Genomic DNA, 13112 nt, shown 5'->3' with positions numbered 1-13112 from the left:
TGGTCTTCCAACAGTCTTGAAGGAGTTCCCAGAGATGCTTAGCACTTGTTGGCCCTTTTGCCTTCACTCTGCGGTCCAGCTCACCCCAAACCATCTCGATTGGGTTCAGGTCCGGTGACTGTGGAGGCCAGGTCATCTGGCGCAGCACCCCATCACTCTCCTTCATGGTCAAATAGCCCTTACTTTCAAAGTTTTCCCAATTTTTCGGCTGACTGACTGACCTTAATTTTTTAAAGTAATGATGGCCACTCGTTTTTCTTTACTTAGCTGCTTTTTTCTTGCCATAATACAAATTCTAAAAGTCTATTCAGTAGGACTATCAGCTGTGTATCCACCTGACTTCTCCTCAACGCAACTGATGGTCCCAACCCCATTTATAAGGCAAGAAATCCCACTTATTAAACCCGACAGGGCACACCTGTGAAGTGAAAACCATTTCGGGGACTACCTCTTGAAGCTCATCAAGAGAATGCCAAGACTGTGCAAAGCAGTAATCAAAGCAAAAGGTGGCTACTTTGAAGAACCTAGAATATGACAAATTTTCAGTTGTTTCACACTTGTTTGTTATGTATATAATTCCACATGTGTTAATTCATAGTTTTGATGCCTTCAGTGTGAATCTACAATTTTCATAGTCATGAAAATAAAGAAAACTCTTTGAATGAGAAGGTGTGTCCAAACTTTTGGTCTGTACTGTATACAGTACAGACCAAAAGTTTGGACACACCTTCTCATTCAAAGAGTTTTCTTTATTTTCATGACTATGAAGGCATCAAAACTATGAATTAACACATGTGGAATTATATACATAACAAACAAGTGTGAAACAACTGAAAATATGTCATATTCTAGGTTCTTCAAAGTAGCCACCTTTTGCTTTGATTACTGCTTTGCACACTCTTGGCATTCTCTTGATGAGCTTTAAGAGGTAGTCCCCTGAAATGGTCTTCCAACAGTCTTGAAGGAGTTCCCAGAGATGCTTAGCACTTGTTGGCCCTTTTGCCTTCACTCTGCGGTCCAGCTCACCCCAAACCATCTCGATTGGGTTCAGGTCCGGTGACTGTGGAGGCCAGGTCATCTGGCGCAGCACCCCATCACTCTCCTTCATGGTCAAATAGCCCTTACTTTCAAAGTTTTCCCAATTTTTCAGCTGACTGACTGTCACGGAAGGTGTACAGAAAACTAGAAGACACAAAATGAAGATCCGACTGACTGGATCCAAAACTAAGGAACCAAAGGGATAGCCCTGCAACAGACCTGGCTCTCTCCCTAACTGCTCAGCATATGCAAAAATCTCAATGGTAGATGATCGCATATCCTCGTACCTCGACTGTATAACACCTGAACACCCTATAATAGTGAGGGGACACGACCACCGGCTTCCTACACTTGATACGGAGGGAGTCAGGGTCACCTGGGATCCAGCAAACAGGGAAATACAAATGAATGAACAAAACTTATCTGTAGAAGACTCAGTAGTAGCATCCAGCATGTATACACTCCAGGAAGTTGTATAAACCGCAAAGTGATGCAGTATGGGAAGGGATTTAAAGGGATGCAATCAGTGCAACTACATGACAGCTGAGAAAGGCTAACGAGATGAGAAAATGAAAGCAAAACAAAAGGAACCTCAAGGAGGAGGTTCTGAAGGACGTCTGTTAGAGCTTCTCAGATGTCTGGTGGTGACACTGACTGACCTTCATTTCTTAAAGTAATGATGGCCACTCGTTTTTCTTTACTTAGCTGCTTTTTTCTTGCCATAATACAAATTCTAACAGTCTATTCAGTAGGACTATCAGCTATGTATCCACCTGACTTCTCCTCAACGCAACTGATGGTCCCAACCCCTTTTATAAGGCAAGAAATCCCACTTATTAAACCTGACAGGGCACACCTGTGAAGTGAAAACCATTTCAGGGGACTACCTCTTGAAGCTCATCAAGAGAATGCCAAGAGTGTGCAAAGCAGTAATCAAAGCAAAAGGTGGCTACTTTGAAGAACCTAGAATATGACATATTTTCAGTTGTTTCACACTTGTTTGTTATGTATATAATTCCACGTGTGTTAATTCATAGTTTTGATGCCTTCAGTGTGAAGGTACAATTTTCATAGTCATGAAAATAAAGAAAACTCTTTGAATGAGAAGGTGTGTCCAACCTTTTGGTCTGTACTGTATATATATATATATATATATATATATATATATATATATATATTATGTGAAAGGTGCACATAGCATTTAAAGTACCATACGTAGATCTGTCTGTGCTGAGCGCAGTGCAAAATAAAGGGGCAATACAATGGCTCAGTGGTTAGCACTGGTGTTCTGAATCTAATGGCTATATCTCCGTAGAGTTTGTACGTTCTCCCTTTTTTCACATTGGTTTCATCCTACAAGTATGGAAGAAAATGGAGACAGGGACCATTGCGTGCAATGACAATCTCTATACATCACTGCAGAATGGGTTTTCTCTATACAAAAAAATTAGGGGGGATGGTAAAATGTGTAATATATGTGATTCAGTATTTTCATGTAAAAAGCTCACCGATCCCTCACCCATGGACAGGGATTGATAGCATCACTGTGTAAGGGAGGGGAAGCTAGACTCATATGCTTTATCTGTGGGTCCTGTCAACAGTTACACTGTATATGTACATTGTATCTGAGGCATTCGTGGGTACAGTATGCCTCCAACGAAATGTTCTGATTTATGCCACTCTACAGGCACACCGCGTCATACATTGCTCTTTGGGTTCCACTGTAAAAAAAATTGCACAGTATATATTTTTTTTGTGGCCCTCTGTGTAGGAAAGCATGCTCTGCTGCTCTTTTCAAAACTGTTGAAAATAGATATACTGACGTCTACCATCCCAAAGAGAAAATGACACTCTTTAGGACTCTGTCAGGTGAATACAGCCATAAGGATATATTTGATGTATACATCCGCAACTTTTCACTGTGTAAATGCCTATGTAAGGCTCAAACACAATGTGCACAGAGCCTTAAACAGCTTTCTACGAGAAAATATGTAGTTAGATCATTGAAAACCAGAGTCCTAGAGTTTAGTGTCTCCCTCGGTCCTAAGCTGTTCTCAGAAAAGGTAATATTGGTGATCTGACTGATTCACTTTAGCAGCAAACAGAAGTCATTTTCTAGGGACAGCCTTGCAAAAGTTGCATCATCACCTTCTTTTAGCTGATGCTTTAAATCTGAAACTAATGTAATGTTTTTTTGTTTTTTTTAATAATATTTTCCCAACACAGACCAGAAAAGACCAAGCTCCAGATTATACCTGGACACCTGGATGTCACTGTAGACTGTGTTCCACTCGACTTTTCAAGTATGTTGTTCACAACAAAATGTCTTCAGCAACTGTGATATTACAGCAAGAGACGTCACACTAGCTCTTATCTATTAATGTGGGCATCATAAGCTATGTTCACATGGGGGCCGGCAGCTGGAACATCAGCAGTGGATTGTAGAACAGCCGCAGCTGATGCTGCAGTCGCTGACTTACCAAGAAGATCTTGTCGAACTAACTGAGCACAACACTTTGTCCAATTCCTGATAATTTGGACAAAGTCCCTACATCCCTGCTAAACAACTCAATGAAAGGGCCGCAGATGAGCTGCAGTACCAGGCACAGCCACAGCCATATGTACGATGCTGTGTCTGGGTAAACAGTGAACCCCCCATTTTTTCCCCCTGATTATTTTGGATGCCAAAAACCCCTTTATTATTTTTTTTGCTGAGAGACAGATACATTTAGTCTTGGTTTGAGTCGTCATCTTTTAGTTATGTTACACTAAAGTTGATATTTCCTCCATACATAAGATATTCTCAATATTTTTTTCACGTGACCTCTGTTAAAGTTCATGGATTTCCCATGTTTCAACCTATTTATAAAGCATATGTCCATTATTTAGAAAGCAACAGAGCAAATTGCAGAGACTATGGTATCTTCTCTGGGGAAAACAACCATTAGTACTGCAGATGCAAAGAAAATGAATGTTTTATGAGAAAGACTAATTAGTTTAACTACTTTTACAAAAAGTATCCACATCTTGTGATCGTTAATATACCTTAATAGTGTGTAATTAAGAATACTCAGTAGGATTTCTCTTTTTTAGTAACATACAGGGCTAACACGGCTTTCTCCTGACAACCTGGCATATGAACGAATTATTCGTTTTTTGACTAAATTAAATTTGGGAAATTGCTAGTTTTATAAATATCCTTGTAATTTTAAAAAATATATTCTATTACTTTTACTTATAACACAGTAGCAGAAAAGTAAAGCTGGCCATATACATAATGATTATTGTTTATACGGTTAGTAACCTTTCAATAAACTTTGCATAAATCAATAGTGCAGGCGAATATACGAAATGTTGTGTTATACCTTATTAGAGAAAATGCCCCTTTTTCCACTTATCAGGTTCTTCATTGTGAATTCCCTTCTAAATCTGTCTTGAGAGACCAAAACAGACTTAGTCAACTTGCTGAAGGATCGGATTACAATCTCTCATAAACATCTATTGAGAGGGAAGTTGAAGGCCAAGTGAGCTGCTAGAGGGAGAAAGAGGCACTTTTCTCTGATACAATATATTACAATTTATTTTTTTATTTACCTGTACTATTAGTTTATGTAAAGTTTGTTGAAATGTAAGTGATTTGTTTTGTCTATGTAGTATTTGCTTGAGAGAGTGGCACCTTCAAGTGTGAATGCGCACCTATTTATCTTAGGAGTAGCATTCCTCTGCACTTTTGCCCTTCCTATCCAATAGAGCGTCTTGATTAGGTGTTACATATGGGTGTGCTTGCTCCTCCTCCCATCGGTTGCTTGATGCACATGGAGGTGACTAGGAGCAGCACACCATATGTGCGGCGTCTGCGCTCCTGAACATAGAAGCCCAATGGCTTAGGTAGGTTTAGCGTAGGAACCGCCTGACCTGAGACCACCTTGGCGCTTGGTAGGCGGGCACAGATGTGTTTTGATCAAAATATATTGCCTAAATGTCTCAGATTTTATAACATCAGAGTGAGGGCTTGGTCCATATATAATGCTTCTATCTACTTTACTAAGTGCATTATCTTATTTCTGTGATTTTCATCAGAACAGGTTTGCCAACATTCTTGTCTATATCAGTAACAGAATTGGTCATTTTCTTTTTGCATTTTTTATTTTTATCCCTACAATATGTCTATGTGTAGTGTTTTTCAGCCAATCTTTTATATTGTAGTAGATGTTCAGTGATAGCCTCTCGCATGCTGATGTAACTTTTCTTTCAGCTTTCCATATCATAGAAATGTACATCGTTCTGCAAAGTTATCTATCAGTCCCACTGCTCTTCTTGCTCTTCTCCCATTTACAGCTGCTTTCAGTTGTGTGTAATGCATGTGCAGTGGATGTATTGATTATTCCGTGATTTTTCTCCACCAGATTGTGTGACATCATCATATATACCCGTTAGGCCATATGACAAGGAGAAACAAAACATTGCTGTGGAAGTTGAGGAATTTGTTCCAGAAGTGACAAAGTATTGCTATCCCTTCACTACCTACAGAAACCATCTTTATGTATATCCTCTACATTTAAAGTATGATAGCCAAAAATCATTTGCTAAGGTAAATAGTATTTAGTTTGTCCTCTATAGTTTATAGTGTGTAGAGAAGGTTAATACAAGTCACTTACTAATGTATTGTTACTATCCATATTGCTTCCTTTGCTGGCTGGATTCATTTTTCCATCACATTATACACTGTTCGTTTCCATGGTTACAGACCACCCTGCAATCCATCAGCGGTGGTCGTGCTTGCACAATATAGGAAAAAGCACTAGCCTATGTGCACTCCCATGGTCCCGGCCACCAGAGAGGCTGGAGCTTTTTCCTACAGTGTGCAAGCACGACCACCACTGATGGATTGCAGGGTGGTCTGTAACCATGGAAACGAGCAGTGTATAAGGTGATGGAAAAATGAATCCAGCCAGCAAAGGAGGCAATAGGGATAATAACAATACATTACTAAGTGGCTTGTATTAACCTTCTCTACATGATAAATGCAACTTTCTGAAGTGAGACAACCCTTTTAAGTGTGGTTTCTTCTAATGTATTGTGGTTGTGATTTTTTTCTCAGGCTAGGAATATTGCGGTCAAGATTGAATTCCGAGACACAGATGAGCCTGATGCACCAGCTCTGAAGGTTTGTGGTTTTATCTGTTCCAAGAGATGTACTCATTATAAATACATGTGTACAACCCCAGGCACAATTGTGCACAACCATTAAAAGAAACAAGACAAAGAGAAATACAACATGAAGCAACTTTGTAAGTAGTCTCCATGGTAACAGACTGCAAACAAACTGATCCTGCAGTCATACTTTCTTCTAACTCTTCTCATCTGTCCCCCACTTCTTGCTCTTTATTCATTTGGTAGGGTTGCAAGAAGAAGAGGACAGTTGGAAGGGAGTGTGACTACGCAAGGTTTATGTGTAGTCTGTTACCATGGAGATGCATAGAGCTACATAGGAGCCAAATTATATGAAATTTCAATAAATAGCTATCTTACAAAAAATAGCTGAATTTGTAGCAGCACTTACGGGTTAAAAATAAAGCCAAAAAGTGGTGGTGCCCGCGGTGTTAGGTATCAGACCAAATACCCCCGTTATCTAGAATATAGTGAGAGACCGCAGCACACTCAAGTCTTCAACTGCAGAACTTGTGGTTTATTCACCAAGATAGTGCAACGTTTCGACCTAAAAAGGCTTGAAAAATACCTATTTAGGTTGAAACGTTGCACTTCATCTTGGTGAATAGTTCTACATTTGAAGACTTCAGTGTGCTGCAGTCTCTCACTATATACTTGCAAAGTTGTTTCCTTTTTCATTTTAGATGCTTTGAAATAATACAAAAAAATATTTGTTAAAGGGAACCTGTCACCAAAAAATCGCTTATTAAGCTGTTCAGAGTACCTTATAGTGCTACATAGTTGTGTCCTATTGCACTTTTTCTTCGTTTTCCAGCATTTAGCCTCATTGAGAAATCAATGTTTTATTCAGCTGCTGCCCCGTGCTTCAAGTCAGGCTTGAAGTCAAGGGGGCATCGGCCTAGTCGTCTCCAATCCTGCTCTCCCCGCCTCCCGCCGCCTTGATTGACACGCCGCATCTCAGTGCCGGGACCGCGCTCTCTGCCCGCATGCGCAGTAAAGGGCTGATGTAGCGCGATTCCGGCTCGTACACTCAGCCGGCTTCAGTCTTGCTACAGCGCATGCGCCCGCCAGCCTTACATACTCGCGCCCGCGCCCGGCATCTTCTCTACCTGCGCATACAGAGCGGGCGCATGCGCTGTAGCGAGACTGAAGCCGGCTGAGTGTACGAGCTGGAGCCGGGATCGCGCTACAGCAGCCCTTTACTGCGCATGCGGGCTGAGAGCACGGTCCCGGCACTGAGATGCGGCGTGTCAACCAGGGAGGCGGGGAGAGCAGGATTGGAGACGACTAGGCCGCTGCCCCCTTGACTTCAAGCCTGACTTGAAGCACGGGGCAGCAGCTGAATAAAACATTGATTTCTCAATGAGGCTAAATGCTGGAAAACGAAGAAAAAGTGCAATAGGACACAACTATGTAGCACTATAAAGTACTCTGAACAGCTTAATAAGCGATTTTCTGGTGACAGGTTCCCTTTAATGATTGTAAATTTGCATCATGCAGGGAGTAAGTCACTTTGATGTAGAAGATTAATCACATTTCCCACAAGCTCTATATGTGCGTTGTGTCTTACATAGGTTAGAAAATAATCCTCAGTAACTTGCTTTCTTGTTGGCCGCAGTGTATTTATGGAAAGCCTGGGGGACCTGTATTTACCACAAGTGCATACGCTGTGGTCCTGCACCATAACCAAAATCCAGAGTTCTATGATGAAGTGAGTATTCTTGTATCACAGCAGTCAGTTCCTTGCTGACCACCTTGTAGAACAGGTAGTAAATGCTGCCATTGTGTGCCATAAATGACAATGTTCGAAAAGCGCATGCACATGTTTTTTTTAATTTACTTTTTTTCCAGATAAAAATTGAGCTTCCTTTACATCTTGACCAGAAGCATCATTTGTTATTCAGCTTTTTTCATGTCAGCTGTGACATCAATTCGAAGGGAAGCAGTAAGAAGCATGACAATGCTGAAACACCAGGTAAAAGGCAGCATGAAAAGTGATTGTAAGGGCTCATGCTCACAACCGTATTTTCTTTTCATGTCCATGCCGTTTTTTTTGCAGCCCGTATGCGGAACCATTCACTTTCATAGGTCCGCAAAAAACACGGAAATAAATCCGTGTGCATTCCGTTTCCGTATGTCCGCAAGTCCGTTCCCCCCAAAAAATAGAACATGTCCTATTCTTGTCCGTTTTGCGGACAAAGACATGCATTGTTACAATGGAGCCGCAAAAAAAAAAAAACGGATGCAGCACGGATGTCACGCTGATGTCATCCGTTTTTTTTTCCGGATCAGTGTTTCAAAGGAGAAATAATAGGGAAGTCCAAAGTGAAGAAGTTGGTTGATGGGGTAGTCTTGATGTTGGAGGTCCACCTATTAGCAAACCGTTGCGTTAGCACTGAGTTTTTTGTAGGGGACTGAAAGTATTACAGGTACTGTACTCACTGAAAACAACAGGCGTCTGCTGCACATGCCCCGAGGTCTTACAGAACCAAGTGCCACTCTGAAAGTTGCTCTCTACTGCAATAAGTGAGGAAGGGGTTTTGACCAGATGACCCTTTCCACCCCTTATTATGCCAACAAGCCCCCATAGAACATCCGACTGAGTTCACACATGCAGTGAAAACAAAATCAATTATTGGCTACCTCATGGTTTTGCATTTAGTCCTGTGTTAAAGGGGCTTTATTTAGACTTAAATATCAATGGCCTATCCTGTAGTGCAATTGCCCCTTCGTTCAACTGATTGGGGGTTTCCAGAAGTCAATAACCTGTGGACCAAATATTTATTATGGTTTATCTTATGGATAGGCCATTAACCCCTTAGTGAGCAGCCTGTTTTATGCCTTACTGACCAAGCGTTTTTCTTCTTTTTTTCATCGTCGCATTCCAAGAGCTATAACTTTTTTATTTTTCCATCTATATAGCTTTATGAGGGCTTATTTTTTGCAGGACAAGTTGTCGTTTTTAATGGTGCCATTTTACGATACACATAAGTTTCTGATTAACTTTTATTAACTCTTTCTGGGAGGGAGATGGGTAAAACTGCAATACTGCCACTGCGTTTTTAAGTAATTTTTTTGTATAAGTAACATAATATCTTTATTGTCTGGGTCAGTACGATTACAGTGATACCAAATACATATACTTTTTACGTTTTACTACTTTTTTGCAATAAAACCCTTTTTTTTAAAAGACAAATTTGTTCTTACATTGCCGCTTCCCAAGACCCATAACTTTTCTTTCTATGGAGTTGTGCGAGGGCTTGATTTTTGCGGGACAACTTGTATTTTTCTTTGGTATCATTTTGGAGTAAATGATGGTTTTTGATCGCTTGTTATTACATTTTTCGGTGGCAACTAAGGATAAATTTGCAATTCTGTCTTTTTTTTTTTTTTTATGGCGTTCACCGTAGGGGATAATTTACATAATACTTATGTAGTCCGAGTCATTACGGACGCGGCAATACCAAACATATGGGGGAGATTTTTTTTTTTTTGCAATTTTTTTCATTGAAAAGCGTATTTTCAATGGGAAAAAAAAGCTTAATTTTTTTATGGGATTTATTTTATTTAATAAATGTTTTTTTTTGTTTTTTTTACCACTTAGTAGTCCCACAAGAGGACTATCACAGACAGCTTTTTGATTGCTTTTAAAATGCAGTGCACTATCCCTATAGTGCATTTCATTTTAATGGCAATGCTATTCTGACATTGACCAGAGAGGCCTGCTAGAAATTACTCAGGGCGCGGCCTGCTAGAAATTACTCAGCGCTGGTCTGGGGCCTACATCAGACCCCAGACAGCCTTCACATACATCGGCACCCCGCGATCGCATTTGCGGGGTGCCAATGGGAGAGCAGGGTCCCCGCTGCACGGCGAACCCGTGCAGTGCTTAGCCTAAGGCCCCTTAGTGACCGCCCTAAAAAGGGTGGTCACTAAGGAGTTAAAGATACTTTCCAGTTCAAGGAAAAAATTTACAGTAACTAGGGAAGGAATAGAACACTTACATGATGCCCTCCTTTTCATCTTTTTAGTTACATATCCTCTAATTCTCAGGCTCCTCTTCTGCCATACAAGATGACCGCAACACTTCTCAGACTATCTGATGCACACTGTGTATCGGTAGCCCAGGATACAATCCAAGACCAGGGCTTGGATCCGCAATTTGCAGACCGCAAAACACTACAGCCGTCTGAATGAGCCCTTAATGTGATTTTTTTTTTTTTAACTGAAGGGTCGCTTTAATATAATAAAAAGGCTACAAAAATACATCATAGTCTACAATGTCGCTACTGTCACTTCAGTTGTATTACTCATTGATTAATTTTTTTTTTCAATTATCTCCTATAATTTACAGTTGGGTACAGCTGGGTCCGTTTATTGAAGGAAGGAAGAATTATAACATGTGACCAACAACTGCCAGTTTCTGCCAATCTGCCCTCGGGGTATCTGGGTCAGACTGAGACAGAGACCAAAAAGGTAAAAGATAGAAGGATAGATGGATAGAAAGATAGATGGATGGATAGAAAGATAGATGGATGGATAGAAAGATAGATGGATAGATAGATATTAATTGTTGCATATTTCACTATTCTAGAGCAGCAGTGATATCAAATGGGTTGATGGAGCAAAACCACTATTTAAAATCGGGAGTCATTTGGAATCTACTGTGTATACACAAGTAAGTGCCTCACCTTCACAATGAGCTCTCGCTATCATAATTGCAATATACAGAAGTCAATCATAAGAAATATATATAGTTTATTCACTTTTATATGCTGAAAATCTTTGGTCTTAACACTTTTTCAGTCCCTCAGTGACAGTATATGTAGATTTTGGTTAAAAAAAATGGCAGTGTTGTATTGTGGAACAATCACTGTGTGTTTCTTTATTTGGCAAGAAGAATGTTAAAGTTTAACACTAACCAGAGTATCTAAAATGAAGCGCCATCACCATGCCTTTATTGAGTAGGTTTGAGTAATAAGGCAGATCAGCTGAAGAGAGCTTTGCCTCCCACAGCTGCTTTTCCGCCACCATCAGAATATATGCAATGTTTAGGCCCCTTTCACACGGGCGAGTATTCCGCGCGGATGCGATGCGTGAGCTGAATACCGACACATTCATTTCTATGGGGCTGTGCACATGAGCGGTGATTTTCACGCATCACTTGTGCGTTGCGTGAAAATCGCAGCATGCTTTATATTCACACAACGCAGGCCCCATAGAAGTGAATGGGGTTGCGTGAAAATCGCAAGCATCCGCAAGAAAGTGCGGATGCGGTGCGATTTTCACGCACGGTTGCTAGGAGACGATCGGGATGGAGACCCGATCATTATTATTTTCCCTTATAACATGGTTATAAGAGAAAATAATAGCATTCTGAATACAGAATGCATAGTAAAATAGCGCTGGAGGGGTTAAAAAAATAATAATAAAATTTAACTCACCTTAGTCCACTTGATCACGATGCCCGGCATCTCCTTCTGTCTCCTTTACTGAACAGGACCTGTGGTGAGCATTCATTACAAGGTCAAGGACCTGTGGTGACGTCACTCCGGTCATCACATGATCCATCACATAATCTTTTATCATGGTAATGGATCATGTGATGACTGGAGTGACGTCACCACAGGTCCTTGACCTGTAATGAATGCTCACCACAGGTCCTGTTCAGTAAAGGAGACAGAAGGAGATGCCGGGCATCGCGATCAAGTGGACTAAGGTGAGTTAAATTATTTTTATTTATTTTTTTAACCCCTCCAGCGCTATTTTACTATGCATTCTGTATTCAGAATGCTATTATTTTCCCTTATAACTATGTTATAAGGGGAAATAATACAATCTACAGAACACCTAACCCAAGCCCGAACTTCTGTGAAGAAGTTCGGGTTTGGGTACCAAACATGCGCAATTTTTCTCACGCGAGTGCAAAACGCATTACAATGTTTTGCACTCGTGAGGAAAAATCGCGGGTGTTCCCGTAACGCACCCGCACATTTTCCCGCAACGCCCGTGTGAAAGAGGCCTTAGGGCTACTTTCACTCTCGCGTTTTGGGCGGATCCGTCATGGATCTGCAAAAACGGATCAGTTACAATAATACAACTACATGTATCCATCATGAACGGATCCGTTTGTATTATCTGTAACATAGCCAAGATGGATCCGTTATGACCTCCATTGAAAGTCAATGGGAGACGGATCCGTTTTCTATTTTGCCAGATTGTGTCAGAGAAAACGGATCCATCCCCATTGACTTACATTGTGTGCCAGGACGGATTCGTTTGGCTCAGTTTCGTCAAGCCGGACAGCAAAACGCTGTTGGTGTCCGCCTCCAGAGTGGATTTATTAAAAGACACATGTTTTGGCATATTTTGTACTGACCTAAAGTTAGAAGATTAAATCTAAACCTGCCATGAGCAAGCATAGGACTAAATTTGCACCGTTTTCTGTCTTTAAAGCGGCTCTATCACCAGAATCAACCCTATTAAACCAGACAGGGCTGATCATGCTTCTTAAAACTATACCTTTCTTTAGTCTGTATGCTAAACAGCTGCAGAGAAATCGGCATTTTATTCATATGCAAATAAGCATGTTTGAGCACCAGGAGGCGGGGCTGAATCCTTGAGCACTGCTCTGTAACACCCCCTGTGCTCTACACACTCCTCCCTCCCCTTGATTCACATGGCTAGACATGCTGAGGGCAGAGCTGTGTCCTAGCATCTACATATCATATAGTCTATGTACAATAGCTTCACCACACTGAGATCTGCTCAGTATTACTGCTTTATTCACAAGTGCCATATATGATTGGAAAGACACCAGGAATATGTGTTAGCTTATAAGCATAGAAAAAACTGACTCCTCTATGTGGTAAAGCTATAGCTTGGTGCTACTGTAAGTGCTT

At 40.9% G+C, this 13112-nt stretch overlaps 1 protein-coding gene across 3 annotated transcripts in view; it reads left to right on the top strand.

Annotated features, from left to right (window-relative positions):
* DOCK11 (dedicator of cytokinesis 11) overlaps positions 1-13112 on the top strand; it is a 291743-nt gene that overhangs the window by 87761 nt on the left and 190870 nt on the right. For all 3 annotated transcript variants that reach the window (XR_005774010.1, XM_040406100.1, XM_040406099.1), the window contains exons 16-22: positions 3265-3341; positions 5445-5629; positions 6140-6205; positions 7829-7921; positions 8062-8185; positions 10565-10686; positions 10805-10888. Coding sequence is in view for 2 of the 3 variants with exons in the window: in XM_040406100.1 (XP_040262034.1) it covers positions 3265-3341; positions 5445-5629; positions 6140-6205; positions 7829-7921; positions 8062-8185; positions 10565-10686; positions 10805-10888 (751 nt within the window). In the remaining variant the exon portion in view is untranslated. The remainder of the gene's footprint in view (positions 1-3264; positions 3342-5444; positions 5630-6139; positions 6206-7828; positions 7922-8061; positions 8186-10564; positions 10687-10804; positions 10889-13112) is intronic.

Source organism: Bufo bufo, chromosome 8 (genome assembly GCF_905171765.1).
Source record: "Bufo bufo chromosome 8, aBufBuf1.1, whole genome shotgun sequence".
In the NCBI taxonomy this organism is placed as follows: Eukaryota; Metazoa; Chordata; class Amphibia; order Anura; family Bufonidae; genus Bufo; species Bufo bufo.
The sequence above is the reverse complement of the archived record's forward strand: the minus strand, read 5'-3'. Positions and strand labels throughout refer to the sequence as shown.